This window comes from Gadus morhua, chromosome 15 (genome assembly GCF_902167405.1).
Source record: "Gadus morhua chromosome 15, gadMor3.0, whole genome shotgun sequence".
Taxonomy (NCBI): domain Eukaryota; kingdom Metazoa; phylum Chordata; class Actinopteri; order Gadiformes; family Gadidae; genus Gadus; species Gadus morhua.
Genome location: NC_044062.1, coordinates 14,251,590 through 14,271,866, shown reverse-complemented (window position 1 = coordinate 14,271,866; position 20,277 = coordinate 14,251,590). Strand labels below are relative to the sequence as shown.

The 20,277-nt window shown below is 44.6% G+C and overlaps 1 protein-coding gene across 2 annotated transcripts in view; it reads right to left on the bottom strand.

Moving 5' to 3' along the window:
- Nucleotides 1-20,277, bottom strand: part of si:ch211-250c4.3 (uncharacterized) — a 30,285-nt gene that overhangs the window by 1,605 nt on the left and 8,403 nt on the right. The window contains exons 1-7 of one of the 2 annotated variants that reach the window (XM_030379618.1): nucleotides 20,193-20,277; nucleotides 14,466-15,469; nucleotides 9,271-9,435; nucleotides 5,824-5,986; nucleotides 3,297-3,421; nucleotides 2,394-2,521; nucleotides 476-586 (exon numbers count right to left, since the gene is read on the bottom strand). The exon at nucleotides 20,193-20,277 is cut by the window's right edge and continues 209 nt beyond it. In XM_030379618.1, coding sequence (XP_030235478.1) covers nucleotides 487-586; nucleotides 2,394-2,521; nucleotides 3,297-3,421; nucleotides 5,824-5,986; nucleotides 9,271-9,435; nucleotides 14,466-15,458 — 1,674 coding nt within the window. In that variant the 5' untranslated portion in view covers nucleotides 15,459-15,469; nucleotides 20,193-20,277 and the 3' untranslated portion in view covers nucleotides 476-486. The remainder of the gene's footprint in view (nucleotides 1-475; nucleotides 587-2,393; nucleotides 2,522-3,296; nucleotides 3,422-5,823; nucleotides 5,987-9,270; nucleotides 9,436-14,465; nucleotides 15,470-20,192) is intronic. The other variant, XM_030379617.1, reaches the window with a different exon arrangement.

Here is a 20,277-nt window from a genome sequence, read left to right as displayed (position 1 = left end):
TCCCTGCCTTCCCCTACTTAAACACTCACCATGAGTCATCCATAAAACAATAACTCTAATGGGAGCTCACTGTGTTAGATTACTTAGGTTTAATTCATGTTAATAATATAATCATCATAATAATAATCGGCTGTCTTGGGCTCATTAGGCCTTTGTTTGTGTGAACTTTGTGAAACTTATGCTAATAATAATCTTGAATGTTTCCTCAAACTACATAGTTAGGTACTATAAGATGATTTCAACTGTTAAATAATGGTCACTACTATTAGTTAATTAGTTTCTGTAAGCAGTGTCTACAGTTTACCATCAGTTAGTTACCAGTCAGTTTGGTTGGTGGTGTTAGGGATTTGGTGTGTGTGTGTGTGTGTGTGTGTGTGTGTGTGTGTGTGTGTGTGTGTGTGTGTGTGTGTGTGTGTGTGTGTGTGTGTGTGTGTGTGTGTGTGTGTGTGTGTGTGTGGCAGGTGGAAAGCCCTACCTCTGTCATCCCTACTGAAGCCAGCTAAGGTCCAGTTGGTCCTGCTGACCCAGGGTGATCATGGAGTTCCGGTTCCTGCTCCTGGGAAGGTCCACCGGCCCCAGATCAGGCCTTTAGAGGGGAAAACACATTGTATTGCTGAAGGCATTTTCATCGGATTCCTAATCTAGAATTCAGTTTATTCCTGAGAGGAGTGCTCTTGCTCTCGGTAAATGAGCGCTGGCTGGTTGCCATATCTTTCCAGACCCCAGCGTTTTAAATCCACAGAGGAATCCTAGGAATACCTCAACCCTGACACCCCTGCCTCCCCCCTGTTCCCCACGGGCCGATGCCAAGATCCTTTAGCGAGAGGTACCCCGCTCACATCAGGAGAAATAAACGGAGAAGCGAGGGGCCAAAGTCGGATCTCTCTTGTTGTTTCTCTCTCCTCAAACTCCTACGAGAATCCTGTCTTCAACTTCTTAAAACCACAAAAAAGTTGCATTTGTCTGTTGACACATCTGCCACGTATAATCAGTTGAGGGCTCAGGAATTTCAGTTGGCCTATCCAACGCCAGCAAACCGTCACTTGTCGTTCAGCGTCGGCCACCGCTGTCAACACTTTTGACCCCCAAAACAACCCCAAAGGCCTTTGTTTTCCCCCCTTCCCCTGCTCTCCCTGCTTTGCTGCGACCACGCTGGCTGTTATTCAATAGAGTCAAATAACTTGCATTCCATTACTTCTTTTTTAAATGCCTTGTTTTGTTCGGCAAGCGGAGGAGGTAAGCACAGCTCCTTTTCAACACTTTTGATTTGGTGCCATTTCAGCTTTACAGATTAACCAAAGAGTACAAGTACAATGCACTCAGTGTACCGTAGTGCGGCATGGAGTTGTAAAAAAAGGCTCCCATCGGCTCCAATTGTCAAGCACAAGGCTTTCATTTTGTTATTATGATTGTACATTTGTTTGGATAATATTCTAATTTCCAAACAAAACAGAACATTGAGGTTATGATAATCTTCCTACTGCAGGAATACATTACCTCATTTTATTTGTAATCTCTTCTACTCATATTTATGATTGCTACGGTTACATAATGAGTGGGTAGTCTTTACTCTTTTTCAAAAGTCACAAGGACTTCTGCTAGTTTTCAAGAGGCTCCTTGTTACCGAACTACAAATGAAACCTACCACCTGTTATCAGCGGAGGGAGACATTCTGGGGAACAGTACCACACCAGCACAGGTTTGGACGGTACCTCACTTGTACAGATGGGGGCAGTACCTCACCTGTACAGCTGGGGGCAGTACCTAAACTGTACAGACGGGGGCAGTAAATCACCTGTAAAGCTAGGGGCAGTACCTCACCTGTACAGCTGGGAGCTGTACCTCACCTGTACAGATGGGGGCAGTACCTCACCTGCACAGCTGGGGGCAGTACCTCACCTGTACAGCTGGGGGCAGTACCTCACCTGCACAGCTGGGGGCAGTACCTCACCTGTACAGCTGGGGGCAGTACCTCACCTGTACAGCTGGGGGCAGTACCTCACCTGTACAGCTCGGGGCAGTACCTCAGCTGTACAGCTGGGGGCAGTACCTCGCCTGTACAGCTAGGGGCAGTACCTCACCTGTACAGATGGGGGCAGTACCTCACCTGTACAGCTGGGGGCAGTACCTCGCCTGTACAGCTAGGGGCAGTACCTCACCTGTACAGATGGGGGCAGTACCTCACCTGTACAGCTGGGAGCAGTACCTCACCTGTACATATGGGGGCAGGACCTCACCTGTACAGTTTGGGGCAATACCTCACCTGCACATATGGTGCCAGTACCTCACCTGTACATATGGGGGCAGTACCTCACCTGTACACATGGGGGCAGTACCTCAACTATACATATGGGGGCAGTACCTCACCTATGGAGATAGGGGCAGTACCTTACCTGTACAGCTGGGGGCAGGACATCTTCAGTGACGTCGGTGACAGTCCCAGTCGGCTGCTGCTGGAGTTCCTGAGCTTGGCTCTCCTCACAAGGTCTTTGACTCGTCCCCATGTGTAGTTCTCACTCAGCTGTACATACACACACAAGCACACACACACAGATTTAATTTCCTGCTTTTGATTTGGTGATGTCAGGTAAAATACTATCTGAGCGTCTGGTCTCCACGTGGAAAAAACAGAGGGCTGAAAAATACCATAACAGACAGACAAGAAAAGGAACCTAATTTATATATTTTAGTGGAGCGTAGTTCATTAAATATGTTACATGTGTATGGGAAGATATCCTCTCCCTCTATAAAGTATATGTAAAAAATAGTGCTACTTCACTATTTCTTTATTTTCCTTAATGACCTAAATACATAATTATCATGTCATCCTAAGCAGGTCATCCTTAAGCATACTTATCTTATCACCTGTATCTTAACAGATCTTATTTTATGCTGTGTGTGCCCCTGCTCCGCTTCTCTGAATATCCATCCATCCAGCCAACCATCCACTTTTCCATCCACCCATGAACCCATTTAACCATTCGTCCATTATTCCAGCTGTCCATCTGTCTTGTTCATCCATCCACCCATCCTCCATCCATCCATCCAACCACACAACCATCCATCCATCCATTCACCCAACCATCTGCCAACCATCCATCCGTTCACCCAACCATCCATGCATCAAACTATCCTGCCACCGACCCCCTCCTATTCATCCATCTTTTCATCCATCCATCCGCAGCCATTCATCCATCCATCCACCTGACCTTCTTTGGATCCGTATGTGGTGTACTATGTGTGTGATGGTGTGTTTTTAGAGTGCAGCGGTCCTCAGTGTTGGGACCAGGACTTACCCGTCTCTGGGGGACAGGGGGTCCTCCCTCTGCCCCTGGGTCACAGAGGAAGCGGGTCTCTCCCTCGGTGTAGCTCCTGCGGTTTTGGCCCCGCCTCCATAGGGGCACGGGGCCAAGGGCCCTGCCTGTGAGACAGAGAAAGAGAGAGAGAGAGAGAGGGAGAGAGAGAGTGAGAGAGATCAGAGGGAGAGAGAGAGAGAGAGAGAGAGATCAGAGGGAGAGAGAGAGAGAGAGAGAGAGAGAGAGAGAGAGAGAGAGAGAGAGAGAGAGAGAAAGAGAGAGAGAGAGAGAGAGAGAGAGAGAGAGAGAGAGAGAGAGAGAGAGAGAGAGAGAGAGAGAGATAGATCAGAGGGACAGGAAGTCAGCACCCGTCGCCTCAGGACCGGGGACAGAGGCGTGTGGTTTATATTAAGCGTTGAGCCGCACTGGGTTTTCAGGGGATTTCAGGGGAGTGTGTTTTCAGCCATAAGCCTCACGTTTTCTATGAAATCAAAATGTCTTATACAATTCTTGGGATATATATATATATATATATATATATATATATATAAACATTACACATATATATGAAATCTAGAAATTTTACTATATATTTAACTATATTATCACACAATATGAATTGACAGATTTAATCAATTTCATTTATATTCAGCCACTAGGCTAAGAAGGCGAGTGATTTGTTTATGTCTGCAATCTGTTGAGTAAAACACACAGAAAGCATGAATAAGTGAATTTAAAACAAAAAGTTATATTGTTGATTTATTGCTTTTAACTAAATCTGTTTTTCCATTGTATATGTTTGCATGTTTGTGAGTTTGCGTGGGCACACGTTTGAGTGCAATCCCTAAAACGTGAGAATGTGTGTGCGTGGTTCTGTGTGTGTGTGTGTGTGTGTATGTTAGTGTATGTGTCTGTTTGTGACTATGTGTATGAGTGTGTGTTTTTGCATGCACATGTTAGTACTCAGTGCAGGATTGTGTGAGTGGGAGTAGAGAGTATTTTGACAAACGGTGATGTAAATCAGTGTCCCAGAAGACCTCCCAACACAGACACACAAACACACACACACTCTCTTATCACGGTCCGACCATGTGACCACAGCCTCCATGTTGTTCTACGGTCCACATGGGACATGTTGTGACCCTTTTGTTATGTTGGTGTCTCTTTAAACCTAACCCTAACCCTAGGTTATTATTTCACTACAACCATCACTTTTGTTGATTCTGGTTAGACAAGAAATAATCTGGTTTGATTGATCTCTTTTCATTAGATTCTTGAGATTGTTGAAAAGGATACAAATACAATGTAATTCATACAGAAGAGATGGCTGGTGTAAAGGTTCATGATGCAGGTTTAATAGTAGTTGTTGTTTATATACGAAACAAAATGAACACTACCTTCTGTATTCATTCCTTTAATTTTCCTTTTTTTGTGAATATTTTTTTGTCTGAAGTAATTTTTGTTGTTTTCTATCTTTTTTGTAACCATAATATATTCAAAAATCTACAGGTTTTAACGATTTCCAGGCTGAATCTCCTGCTTCTTCCTCCACCCTCAGTAATTTTCAAAACCCAGGATCGAGTCTCAGAGGAAATGGAGGAATTCCAGCGTTCCCGGGAATCTGTACGTTCCATGTTTCGTAAGTAGAATACCAGGAATTCCGCTCAACCCGAAACACACACGCTTTCGGTGATGGGGCCACCAAAATATGTCAAACCCAACCGCCCCACACACACACACACATGCGCGCACACACACACACACACACACACACACACACACACACACACACACACACACACACACACACACACACGAGAGTCTCCCTAAAAATACCAAGAAAACCGAGCCAGCATAGTGCACACGTTGCTGCGCCATGTGCCTAGCGACGCAGAAGGTGAACATTAAAACACCTGGACAGAGAGAAGAAGAGGAAGGGGTGACCAACAGGTCACCCGTTTTTGTGAAACCCAAGGGTACAGTGAAAAGCCCCCTCTTTTTCCCAAACAAACCCGGGCAGATCCATTTCTTGAAAGAAAGACAAAAAAGCTTGCTAGAGAAACATTGAGTGTAACGCTTGGTAATATGTGTGTGTTGAAGTGTCCCTCTGGAACAGGTTATGAAACTCTGAGTGGACACACAGGATGGTGTGGAGGTGGAATACCACATGGAACGCTTTGAGAACCTCCACTTTTCCCTTCTTTTCATTGAGGTTTAACTCAAATATCAAATGTTTTCTGATGAAAGAAAAAGAGCTCTCTTTAGTCGTTATACGGCTACCCATTCCACACCTTTTGCCCTCGAAGAAGGCCCTGGAAGGATCTGGTAAGTTCGAGTTATTCCTTGTCCCTTTCCAGGGGTAAGTGTAAAGATATTATGTATCATAAACTATTCAATTGAATATTATTGTATCGCTTTTAATTTACAGGAAAGATTTACAGTTTGACTCTATTCGATTTTTCCGGGGTAGAGAAAACTACTTAATGGTATGCATTTTTAATCAATTGTATTCATTTCTAGAATGTACCATTTCCGTCCGAGAGCGGGGGCCGGCGGGTGACCTCGTGGATAGTTGACAGGTCCGACAAGGTTCCGCTCAGTGACAGGAAGTCGTTCCTCTGGAGTCTTTTAGGTGGTTCCTGATGGGCCAGCCCGGCAGCTCCGCAAGTACAGTGGTGCTGGAAGAACTCCTAGTGGTAGAGAGACACAGAGAGAGAAAGAGAGAGTGAGATACAGGTGACCTTCTACAACTCTTGATTTGAAAGGGTAACTTAACAGTAAAAGGGTCAACAAGCATGTCTCCATTTGCTCAAATTGTCCATTTATGGTAGTTGCAATAGCTGCTATTTATTAAAAAATAATGACACAATCTAATAATAATTGTAAATTTTATATAATATTTAGATGTGATAATGATTGTAATAACTGATAAGGGGGCACGAGTCGAGTGCAGTGGCTATAGTGGCAGCAGAAGAGTGCTGGTTGTCCACAGCCACAGAAGTGTCTGCTAAATGACTGAATATGCGAACATGATATAAATAGTTTTGTTTTGAACAGATGTTTGAGCTTATGTGTGGTGCAAGTGCACGTGTTAGCAGGTGTGTGTCCACCACTGTTTGTGGTCCCGAGATTTACTCCTTCCTTAGTTAGCGAGACAATAGAGGATGACAACATCACTCTGGCTCACAGTCAGCCCGCAGATCATACTTATGAACCGCAAGGACAATAGCACACTTCCATATGTGCAACAGCAACAATAGTCTGATTCCAATGACAGCCCAAAGTCAGGATTCAGGACACCTTACCACATACACGCTATAAGGTTTAGTGTTAAGGTTGAAGGTCAGTGTGAAGGCACCTTGCCTACACGCTACACACACTCGACACCATTAAATAAAAAACAACCTTTTCAGCCGCTAAGCTTGTTTCCAGACTTATTAGTCACCTTTTCAACAACGCATGCCAAGAAACTAGCGATAACATCTATCAGGGTAACTTCCCTCTCCACAGCTGAATCAATGTTGTGATGACGTCAAGTGGTCCACGTCGGCAGGCTTAACATCTCACACTGTAATACCATAACATGTTTCCTGTTCTCCCCCTCATACAAAAGCTTTCAACGGGCCAGCGATCACACAGCTGGCTCGCATGATTGCTCCCTTTCAGGCCGATCAGATCAAATCCCAGAAGGATCAAATCCTAGTCCCTGCTTCTCCTTTTGTCCCATGCTCACATCCCAATTGGGACTTCGAAATATACCGTGACATATATTATGTCACGGTAGTAAGCTTGATAGACGAAGTTGTTTCCTCACACCGTTTAGCGGGGAATCCGTCCCAGATGCTCAGGAGATACCGCTCAGCGTAGCTGGCACAGCAAAGAGCCGATGAACCATTGGAACAACACTTGTTAACGGGCTCCCCTCCCCAACAATCATCTCCACAGCCTCCCTTTTCTGAGGTCTTTTGCATCACCTACAGAGGTGTCATTGTTTGAATTTGAAGAAATTCAGTTAGATTGGACACTTTGAAGTCACTCCTTGGTTTGTTAAGAGAGAAGCTCTCCTCCATGCGTTCTCCCACAGGAAGACTGTCCTACCCTTGGTTTTCCCAAGTAGTCAAACACCCACATACTGATCCCTTTCCAAAAACCCCCACCTTAAATACCTCGACATGTCTTTTCCTTACAATCCTTCCTTCACTCCTTCCTCTTCGTTCCTTCGTCTCCTCCTCCTTCCCTTTTTTATTCTTAATTTTTCTTCCTTCCCTCCATTCGTCCTTCCCTTGGCCCTTCCCTCCCACCTACCCATGCCTGCCTCCCTGGAGGGGTCACCTCCATCAGACTCCAAAAGGGGGTTCCTTCAGCCCCGCAAAAGACCACTCACCCATGGCCTTGCCCCCCTTCCTCCCTATACCACTGTTGAGAGGGGGGGATTAAGGCAATCATCATCAAAGTGTGTTGAGGTCTAGAAGCAGGGGAAGAGCTATTTAAGAGATATTTTGAGTATTTGAATGAGCTAATTTGAGCTCTGGATCCTCCTTTAAAAGGTGCCTGGTTTCGGGGGACTGTTTATTTGTAAAGCTTGCTATTAACAGCAAATTCTGGGGTGAATTGATAATGGCCAGAAACGGCATGTCTGTGTTTCTATATACACATTTGTGAATACACTTGCATTGCATACGGTGCATCCGTATGCAACTGGATATATCTTCCTAGTCATCCACACTGCAATAAGGTGTAGGCCTCCATCATCCATACATTGATAGACGGGTGATGCGGTGCCGTAGATTACATTCCTCGGTGATCCAGAAATGTCCCACAATGTGTGGGAACAGGGCACCATACCTCTCCTCTGTCCAGCTGTGCTCACTATGCTGTGGCTGAACGTGGCCTTAGTGGACCCCTACACACCGAGGGGACCTCAACCCCGTTCAAAGGTCCAGGGTCGGCCCTCCTTTGATCAGTCGTGTGGGTGTGTCTCCACTCCACCACTCTGAATGGCTCGTGGCGGAGTCATGTGGAGAGGCCCAGCAGGACCCTGGGGACGGCAACAGGGGATAGACCCGGTGTGGTCTTAGGGAGGACGGACCTTGTCCCAAAGGGTCTGGATTATAGATCCACCTGGAGCTCGGCATTCCTCACATAACTGGAAAATGACTGTTGTCTATATATGAGTGTTCAGAGCGAGAAACCTCAGAGAAATGGCTGTGTTAATGACCATTTAAAATACTCCATCTACATCGCTCTCTCTCTATAAACACAGCCTCTTATTCTTCTCCACTTCCTCTCGCTCACTTCCTCTCTCTTTAATTTCTTTATTTCAACCCATATTTGATGGCTTTGAAGTCCTGTCTAAGTTCCTGCTGAGCTCAAACAGAGCTGCAGTTGAAAGCGTTTTCATCCCCTGGGCGCAAAATGCATTTTCCGTTCAGGACAGAATATATTTATAAATGACTATACAATTATACTATCATTGCTTTTTTGCCCAGTAAAAATAGGACAAAAGAAATGAACAGGTGGAATTACTTTTTCCTCATTGTTAAAGTATATTTATTACCATTTGTTTATGTTGAGGGCTCTTTCAATACCATACCATATTGTTTATAGATTTCCATTTGGCGGCAGGGGATTTTAATTTAGTCCATGTTTTCTTTGATTCCAATCTAAACATCTAGATTGTTCCAGATGCTGAGCGAGAGAAAACAAACATACTGTTGCCCTGTTAACACAACTATATCAATAAGCACCCAGAGACAGAGACAGAGGGATCTATGTCCACTTGGAAGCAAAAAACTCACACTGGAATCAGGCTCGAAAACAAGTCAATACTCCCTCTCGCTGGTATCTAAGGGAGGCGTCCACACAGAACAAAACGATGTGTTATCGGTGTTTGTGTGCCTGTGCATGTTTGTGCACGTGTCTGTGAGCGTGTGTGTGTGTGTGTGTGTGTGAGTTCCACTCTACCCCTTCATACCTCTCTGGTCTTGGCAGCCCGGCTGGTCTTCTGAACTCCACAGATCTGCTTCTGCAGCCGGAGGTTGGTCTCCTGGAGATGACCGATCTTCTCGATCAGCCGGCAGATGTGCTCCAGGTAGCCCAGGCCCGAGCCTAGAGGGGTGTTAGAGCCAGCCTGCTGGACCTAGAGAGAGCCATGTCAAGAGTTACTATGGCCCTAGAGAAAACCATGTCAAGAGGTACGATTAGAGGCTGTGTTTTGCCGTTAAGCAGAGAGGCCCGACGTTCAACCAGAGGTAGGAGATGGATCCTAATGGGGAGTTTGACTCTGTGCTTGGGGCGATCCCTGAGTTGATGTGTCTGCACTTTAATGTTTGTGTGTAATTGTATAACAATTTGTAATGGGTTTAGACACATTCCTTGGATCAGATACACAACTTCTGCTGAGGAGCTGGTGTGCGTTGACCCAAAGCAGATTATGCGTACGAGTGAAACATGTTAAGCATGCATGCAAGAATATTAGTAGTAGCTAGTACAGTGTATTAGTCAAACTGTACAAACTATCACAAAGATTAAGCAGACTGTGAAAGGACTGCAGGATTCAAACCCAATACCCTCCTTGTTGTCTCTTTTACGCATGTTTGAAGTAAATTCGACACAATGTGAATGCTTTTAATGCCTGGTATCAGTTTGACAGCGTTTAAAAGCATTCCACTGGCCCAGCGGCGGCTTGTCTCTGTAAATCTGCACTAACACTGAGCAGAAATGAAACGGGATGACGAAAACCACTCTCTTTATCTGCAGGGCTCTCCTCTTCCTCGCGTTTAATTGCATAATCATCACATACCACAAGCAGAATGTGGGGTTTTAGCTGGGGCTGGTTGATGGATTGTGAGGTCGTTGTTCCCGTTGTAATTAAAGATGCATTATGGGGTACTGTGTACTCAAGCATCCCAGATAGCCCCTGCTAACGTATGTTTCACGGTCCCCGACAGGAACGTTGTTATGATTATTAAAGCTGTAGAGCTGAGATAAAGATAAGATAGAAGATATGGAAAGACTGGGTTTACCGTTGTTAACACTAACTGGCAGGCGATCGCTGTGCCATTAGAGGCCTGCTGCTTGGAAACCAGGCAGTCGAGACTGTGAAATTTAATTTGGATGGAATTTTTGTAGAATGTTAAGCGTACAAAGTAAACCGTTAAGAAATCACTGGGGGGGGGGGGGGGTTTACGTAATATCCGCGGCCTGACGCACCTTGGCCCGGGAGGTGCAGATGTTCACGTTTTAGTGTGGAAACCAAAAAAAAGCATTCCGAGAAGGTCATTTTCTACCAAATATTTACACAATCGTCAACATTCCAAAAAGTGTCCCAACAAAAGCAGGATGCGAGTTCAGGTTGGGGGCCTCCTCACCCCCCCCCCCCCCCCCCCCCCCCCCCCCACCACCACCACCACCACCACCCCCCCTCTTCCGAAGCCCCCTTTCCCGTGCCACTGACCGCAAAAAAAAAACATGGCTTGGAACCAAACAATGGGACACTGCAGCCTAACTCATGTCACTGGCTTCCTGTGAGGTAGGATGACGTGGTTGCACTACACGTTTAAGCATCACGTATTTCCCCTGAATTATCTTCTCTTTCTGAGGAAGTTTGCTTGCAAATGCTTTGAAGATCCATCGTTAGAATGTGTCAGTGTGGTGTCTTGGCGGGGCCGGGTTTGTTTGGGTTGAGTCACAAACTCAGTGAAACACATCCATTCACACAGACAATACACCATTTCCCTTCTTCCTCTGTGTGTCCCAGGAGGACACTGAAGTAGGAATATGTGGCGGAATGTGAAACTTGTGGGTGGGTTTGATAGTTCACATGAAACCGTCACACCGTTCCAATGGATCGGACATACATCATATCCTCAGATCCAAACAAAGTTTTAACAATGCCGTCAAACAACATTTGACCAAAACGAAACTTTTAAATGATACGTATTCGCATCATAGATGCTAATGGCCGATAATATATATAGCTTGTATTTGTAAAGCATTATCCATAGTTGTTTTACATATTCGCAGCATAGGCCTACATGCTAATGGTCGATAATACAGCCTGTATTTGTAAATCAGTATCCATAGTTGTATTATGTATTCGCTGCATACATGCTAATGGGCGAAAGTACAGCTTGCATTTTGTACAACAGTATTCAGTTGTATTAAGTTTTCGCTGCATAAATGCTGATGTGCAAGAATACAGCTTGCATTTGTAAAGCAGTATCCATAGTTGTATAATTCTTCAACCTTCCACAATAAATCAAGTGATGGAAAAGTCCCAAGCACCTGCGAGCGTGTGAGATCCCAGAATAACAGTGAAGATCTCATGGAAACAAACATGGCCTCCATCTCTGGCCTCCACTGCAATGTTTCCACCTCTCTCTTCCTCAGGGCTGCTTCCCGAACTTTCTTCCAGAAAACATGACAGGGATGGAAAGGAATGAGCCGCCAGATGTGGGGTGAGCGAAGTGATAGCGATAGAGGGAAAGGTGCTTTGGATGGCCTGGCCCGGATCGTCTTCCTGTGGTCTCCTGTGTGCGTACCCTGAGGTATGTCTTTCACCAGGTCACTGTTCAGAGTTGATTCACTCGCCCCTGCCTTGCTCTGGGTCTAGCTTATGTTCTGTTTAGCCAGTAATTCAGTTTGAACCACATACCAAAAGGTTTGCATTAAGTTATTATGTAAATGTGTTATACATTTCAGTTGGAAAAATATCTGATTCGTCATTTGTGATGTTAGTTAAAAGGTTTGTTACATTTTTTGCATTTGGATAGCAGTAAAACATGTATTTGTGGTATGAAAGGATTCTGGGATTCACATAAACGATTCAGTTTGAGATAAACCTACTCGTTATTTCTCTTTTTACAAATTTTTTTGGACTCAAGTTTGGAAAAACGGCCGCACCCTATGCCTTTTAAATGAATGGCACTTCAAACAAGCCCATGGTGAGCGAAATTAATCGCACATTAATCTCACATGCCTGCAATTAACTGTGAACACTCATGCGCTACAGCTGAGGAATTTCTCAGAGGCCATTGCGCGGTTTTCAACGAAGCATCAGGGTGTATCATCCCTGTTCCAGGTTTTACCGCTCAGTGCTGATGAGGAAAATATGCTTTGAATTCACTCCATAGATATAGAGAACATGATATCAGACAACATATAAACAATCCCACATGAATGACGTCAGACTGACTGGCAGACAAATATTAATACTTCTGCAATTAACTGGAAAAAACCCAACAACTACAGTTACATATCTGCAGCGAGGCATATTTATTTTTATTTTTGGACTAACAAGCTACAGTTAAGCCTGTGTGTGTGTGTCCCTACCATTATATACCTCTTCCATGCACCACAGACTTTAATTACCAGCAAAAGCAGCTAAAAGGAATTACATTATTGGCAAGGGTGACAAGTGACGACAACCAAGATGTGTACGACTGTACCTCCTCTGTCAGCGACGGACCTCCTAAACCAAACTGTGGTGGGCCCCAGAGAACGCAAAAACAAAAGGAAAACCCCTTGCCACTCTCTCCTTTCCCCGCAGGAGCCCTCCACAGCCTATCAAAGGCCCTTTATCTGGCTAGATATGTGAGTAATTTGAGCTATTTGACACCTGTTTGATGCATCCAGGTAGGCCTGCAAGTTTTGAGGGGCCCCCGTGGGAGAATAGGCCGGCCCTCAGATGAGAGAGGGGCCGGCGGTCGGTGACAATATCTACCGAGCAATCTGCGCTCCCTCAACACAGATGAACAGGTGCTGCGTGACATGGGGGTAGGGGGGAGGGGGGGGAGGTAGAGAAAAAAACATTCTCTTGTACTGTAAAGAGTGGCGGACCTCTGCACCCCCCCCCCCCCCCATCCGCCCCTGTGCTCTCGTGTGGTTTAGGTTTTCCTGACGGGCGCAGAGATATACAAGCCCTGGCCGGTCCCCTGAAAAGGTTGCTTTGAACGTCACATAGTTGTGGAGGACGGGAGTAAAGAGAGGGGCGGGAAGGTGTTCAGATACCTGGGAGCTGTGATTCCGACGTCGAGGAAGATGTTTCTAGAAGATGTTAGAGTGAAAGGTGAAGAAATGTACTGTACCTGTGATCTCTGCCCTGGAAACATGGATTGGATTCATTGCTCCGTTTTCTTTCTTTTTTTTTTTCAATGACTGAAGAAGAACATTGTTTGTGCTGGGAAATTGGCTGAAGTTCATGGAAGTAACGGTTGGGTCTACCTTCACTGTGGCATTTTGAACCATTAATAAACCAAAAAGGTTTCGGCCCCCCCCGCCGCTCCAGAGATCCAGAAATCAAAATCGGTCAAATAAATAACTATGTTAAGCCTATAATAACATCGCTCACCATCACAATACTTAAATTAATGGATTGTTATTTCTCAATATTGGCACATTTCTGCATTAAGAATGATCATTATATGTATTCCACAATCCCACTCTATTTTTGTTATACATTGCTATTGCTTTTTTAGCAATTTGAGAACCAGGTCAGGTGATGAAAGGGAGGGGGGGATAGGTTTCCCGGTGGTTATGACAGGTGTGCAGCTCACACACCTGTCAGCTGCTCTTTCAGATGATTCTCTGTTTTCACTTTCTCAAGCTGAAGAAGTCCATCTCTTTGATCCCCTGAACATGAACGTTGCCTTCATACTTACCAGGAACTCTTTAGCAAGTGCACGGTTGAAGTCAATAGATTAGACTGTCAAACGTATTTTAAATCACTTCTGCCGATATTTTATTATTGGGGTCTTAGCTTTTTGTTTGGCATGTTGTAAATTAAGGTTTTTCTTGAAATGTATTGTTACATTTATTTTCGTTACGATACGACTTTTCTAAAGCTTTTAAACTCTGCAGATAAGGCTGTCAAACAAATTTTATAAGGAATTGCCATTTGAAGAAATTTATCTAAGAGGGTTTCCAATAGGGCTGTACATTGTATGTATTACTTCATTTCTATGCCTCCGCAAACATGATGAAAATTAGTTCTTTACCGTGACCGAGTTGAGATGCCGTAATTAAGGGGGGCGGGGGTGATAATTACAGATAATGACAGGACGTCGTAAATCTCCTGGTGACATGGTGACAAGACATGGTCTTCTAGAAGAACTTGAACACATCTTCTAGCAGAGCCTGAACATGTCACCATATTCATAAGTCTCTTACCTCGCTGAGTCGGCAGCACTCATCCATGTAGTCCTCAAGGCTATCACTCGTACTGCTCTTCCTCAGGGCTGATGTCGACGGAAGGAACACATCTTCCTCCTCCTTGCCTTCTTGGATCTCCGTATTTGGCTGTTCCCTTGGCCCCTCCTCCTCCTCCTCCTCCTCCTCCTCCTCCTCCTCCTCAACCGCCACTTGAGGTTCAGAAGTCACAACCTGAGCCACGGAATCTGGAGATCTTTCAAGAACATCTACATAACAGGCCTCCAACGGGTCCTCCATTACAGTCATGTCCGTCAGCTCCATGCAAAAACTAACTCCCTCCTCTGTCATTGTTGATTGGAGGAGGGTGTCCTCAAGGACACCGCCAATGTCCTCAACGTCATGGCCATTGTCCTCAATGCCGTCGCCATCGTTGCTGCCAACGTTGTCAACAACATCATCGCCAACATTGCTGCTAACGTCGTCAACAATGTCGTCAACAACGTCGTCACCAACGGTGTCACCAACATCCTCGCAAACGTCCTTTCCATCAGCGTCCTTGGTTTGTTTCTCCTCTGACTCAGCCGTTGTGCTCGACGATACCCGCTCATCGGAAACTGGCGCTGAAGCTTTAAGGTGGCAGGAGTCGCAGGAAGACTCTCGGCTGTGCACCACGAAGCTCTGCTCCGAGCCCGTCGGCGTGGATGGGGAGTTGGCGCCGCTGGGGAGCTCCACTCCCGAGTCCTCCGACTCAAACTTGTACAGCCGGGGCAGCTGGGAGTCTGAGAATATGGCGCACAGGTAGTTGGGAGCGGTCTCCTCCGAACGTGATCCAGGGCCTTCGTTGACGCGAGAGTTCTCCTCTGTGGTTCTGTTCGGCTCCGAGGCCTCTTGCTCGCAGACGGACACAGAGCAGGAGGAGTTGGAGAAGGAATCTTCCGAAACAAGGAGCTTCTCGCTGAAATTCTGGAAGACCTTCATTTTGGTGAGGACTACCTCGCTGTCCAGTACCATGTCCCCTTTACCTGGAAGACAGAGAAGGATAAAAACACATTAGATATTGAACACAGCAAGAACACTCTCTCTGGGAGTGCAACAGGTCATTGCACTTATCTACTTGAATCAACTCTAATTTGTGGCAGGTGTTGTTAGTTACCATATAAGCTAACATTGCCCAATGACATCATCCAATAGTGATTTGTCTTCTCCTTTATTGCAGTGCAATTCGATGATTGCTCTTTAATTAGGCAATTTAAATTTAAATTAAAGGTCATTTCAAGTCCTGCCTAGAAGTTCCTGTTTGGATGTTGAAATATTTAAAACAATATTCTCTTGTTTGCCTGTTGAGGGAATGGGGAATAAACTTGGGCCTTTTGGACCTCCCTTTATGTGAAGCATACTTCAGCTGAAGGTAATTTTTTTGGGAGGGAGTTCTTCAGACCGTGAATGACATACAGGCAGGGTCTAAATATGCATAAACTGACAGACAAATATTCCATACCTAAAGTCTTCGGCTTTGCACTTAAACAAGCCTGCATTCTTCAACTCAGGGGGGCTCACAAATGCCATAGGACACACACTGTCTGTCCGTCTGCTCTGAATAACTGTCCAGCTTTGATGTGGCGCTCCATCTAATACCATTACAGGGAGCACTCATATGTGGCCTCTCCTGTTTCCTGCTCAAGGCCATCAGATATGCCTGCCTGTCCCTCACATTTTACACTTTTATGTTCGCTTCAATTACCTTGCTAGCTTTCCAGTCTTTCCCATATACTTTTATTTTCTGTTTTTATGTTATGCAAAGCTAACTTTACATGAAACTAAAATATCACGCTCACTATAGTTCACCGAAAATAAATCAAAACACTTTTCAATCACTACCTTGGTCATTCATTGAATAATTGGTAAATATTTTCTTGAACTAGGATAACTTTAAAAATAACGAGCAGTGGTAACTACTAGCCGTAACTAAGCAGCTTAACTAACAGCTAACTGCACATGCAACCTCATGAAAGCGGCTATTTGAGGTGGGGGTAGTTCCCCTGCTGTGAAGTCACACCTGAACAATAGACAAGGTCTGGCATCTTTCTGCCCGCTTGAATCAGATATCTTCCCAAGGCAAATATGAGATTATAAAGCGCTTTGAAGTTAGGGTTAGGTAAATCCAGAGTTTCTGTTTGCTCTTGAGAGAAACTCAGGCAATGGAAACTGTTCTTTTTTGGATAAAAAAAAATCTGTGGTCTATTTAGAAAGGAATAGGCAAGCTGTCTTCTTAGTAAAATAGAGAGAATGTACTTTTTATTCAATTATTCTCTAATGTGGACAAGTATATGGAAATGTGTACACATTCAATGGCTTCTTTCTTTGGTGGTTTAGAAGTTGTCATTATGAATGTTGGAGAAGGGCAGTTGGAAAAAAACAAAAAAACTGAAATACTATCTACTTGTTTACTCCATGGACGTGTAAGTACAACCGCCATACAGGTCATAGCATAGCAAACAGCATATATCATTAGAATTTATACAATCATTAGAAATCATACAAATAGCATGTGGGGTTTTGGCTTCTCTTTTTATTTTATTTTTTTTACATAGAAACAACACACAGATCCCTGTTTTATTTCACACTGAGGCATTTCGTTTTTTTGAATGCCTTGTTTTGATTTCTGGGGCACCAGTGACTCTTTCCTGTTTGCCATCAGTTTGGGAAAATAAAAGCCCCCTGTTGTGATTGCAATGTTCTGTGATAGGAGAACAGTTCTGCTAAAACAGCGATAGCAGCAGAGCAGGTCTGCTGGAGTGATACCAGCCCTGGACCTGAACCAGGCTATGTCTCTCTTCTTTTTATAAACATCAACACCACTGTTTTCGAAAGAGGAGTCAAGCTGTTTGTTCACAGGTGCCAGCCAATGATAAAGTTGTGCTGTTAGATATATACAGATAAGATCAGCAAGTTCTCATAATTTGGGAGGGAATTAAATGGAAAAGACGCCCTTTTTTCAGTGAGGAGAATGTGTGAATGAATGATTTTCACATTGCCGGTAACTTTTGCATCCGTGAAGCCAAAAACTCCTCCTAATATTACGCAAAACTTCCAATAGCAATAAATAATCTGTGCTATGCCTATCAGGTGTATTTTATGTTATTTATTAGCCATAATACACTGGGACTGTTGTATAGTGGCTTGTGTATAGTGTTGTATATTTCTCATGGATTTGTTTTCTAGAAGTGGGAAAACTCGAAATGCCTGAACTCGGATTTTCAATTTGAAAGCAAACAGAACCAACGGCTATACATAACTCACATGATCTCTGAGCGGAAGCGAAGACGCCCACTTCCTGTTTTCTATGAATGCTGGGAAACAGCTATTAAACCGTTTTCACAGCTTTAGCTCCAGCGACGAAACCAGCCTTGTCTCTAGCTGAGACGCCTTTGTTTCTCCATGTTGACCTCAGAAGGTCCAAGGAGGCACAAACACCCCTGTGATGGCTTTGTTTTTCGTTCTTCTCAATTCTCTTGTGTAATGTGCATGCCCCCAAGTACTGTTTTAACCTGATGATGTCAGCACCTCTCACAGTAATAACACAAACAACGTGATGATGTCGTAAAGACGTGAGTGCATGCACCCACATGCACATTTCTGGTGAGGTAGCATCTTGTAATGACTACAGTAGATATTGTTTAGACTCGCTGAAAAAGTACCCTACAGCTAGAGAAACAACTCAACATAGATGTCGAAAAGAATCAAAGAATAAGTAAACCAACCAAACCAGCTATTAACAGACCAACCGAATACAACTACCCAACATATCAACCTGCCAAACAATCAATGAACAACCAGACAAACAACAAACCGACAACACATGTAGCAATCATCTCACATTGGTTTAGGTTTCTCTTGGCACATCGGTGAGGCATACATCTGTCAACACCCTAACATGAAACCCTGCAACACTTACAGGGTTTAATGTCATGAATACAGATGTAACCCTATAGGTCACGCACAAACTGACGTTTAAGCAAGACATGACTTCTTTCCAGTTGTTTCTCACCTGCATTTTGACAGGCCACCCGACACCTGTGACTGTTCTCCCGTAAGACTCATCCCAACACTACAAATCAGAGCGGCCGGAGAAGAGAGGATGCCAGACAATTTCTATCATTAGCAGATGCTTTACTACAAGGTCGGTTCCAAGGGAGACTGAGGCCAATCAAAGCATACGATCAATATCGGAGCGACAATACATTTAGGTGAATTACTAAGTGTACAATCAATTCATCATAGTGTCATATATCTTTGGGAATTTCAATCAAGGCAATGTGACGTTGGCCGTTTCTAAGTCCCCAATAAGCATAACCATTCTAAATCCCTCAACTATTTTCAATCAACGAGAAGTACACATGACCTTAGAGCAACATATAGAAACTTAGCAGGCACCCTGGAATATGGGTTATTATCTCCCGTGAGAGAACGAGCACATCGAGTTCAACAGAGGAGAGCGCTGGATCAAAACACCAACACCAGAATGTAGTTCACCAGCTACGCCGGATATGAAATGGAATGAATGGCAAGGAATGTTTTGTCCCCTTTATTAAATCCTGCTTTCGCACACTCTGCAATGTGCTAGAGTTGATACTCGTCATAACCTTCTGCTAAAAGTTTACGCCATTTGGTTTCACTCTCCATGGATTCAGGTTGTCCTATTCTTAAAGAATGAGAGGAATGATTTAATATTTACAGAAAAAAAGAATCGCCCTTAACTTGTCTATGTTTTTCCAATAGTGCCGTAAATCTATTGAAGGAAATACGGGTATTTTGTTGTTTTCCGTTAAGTCAGTTTTCTGCTTCGATTGAAGTGGTTTTAAAGCTAGGTTGGAACATACAAATTCTCTTTACATCCCGACAGCCCTTAGGGATAGGGTGAGAAGCTCAGCCATCCGTGAGGAACTCGGATTAGAGCCGCTGCTCCTTTACTTAGAAAGGAGTCAGCTGAGGTGTTTCGGGCATCTGGTAAGGATGCCCACTGGGCGCCTTCATTGGGAGGTGTTTCAGGCACGTCCAGTGGGGAGGAGACCTCGGGGAAGACCCAGGACTAGGTGGAGAGATTATATCTCAACACTGGCCTGGGAACGCCTCGGGATCCCCCCGTCAGAGCTGGTCAATGTGGCCCGGGAAAGGGAAGTCTGGGGCCCCCTGCTTGAGCTGCTCCCCCCGCGACCCGACCCCGGATAAGCGGATGACGATGAGGATGAGGATGAGGATCCCGACAGCGAGGAATTAATCAAATGCTTTGACAAAAAAAAGAAAATAATCTGGTATCTTCGGCTGCCGCAGGCCTGTAATTCGCCCGTATAATCATTTCAATCGACCCTGTTTGAAATGATTGAATGGCCCAACTGTCTGTCTAACTACCAGTACCTACATGAGCGCACTCATTGCACAGGACCCAAGCCTTCCACAAGGCTAGGCCGAACTATAATATGTTACTTCTAGCAAACTAGTCATATGTTTTCAGGGAGTGACTTTAGACTCTAAAGTCAATCGAAAAATCGAACCCTTCCATTAAAGTTCAGAGGAAGGCCTGAATGGAAGGGAGTGATTTTATATTCGGTTGGACACCTTCAAAATCCTGCTAGCGCTGGGAAGTTTCTCATAGCTTTAATAACGACAAATAATTTAGAATGCGGTAATTAAGTGGATGCTGAGAGGTGTCGGATGTGGAAGAGGGAGTGGCGGGTTGTTATAGACCTGTTTATCCTGCAACTGCCGTCTGTGCCTTAATTAGCAGTTTGGAGATGAAACCTGAGGAGATATAAATCATAATCCTCCGTCG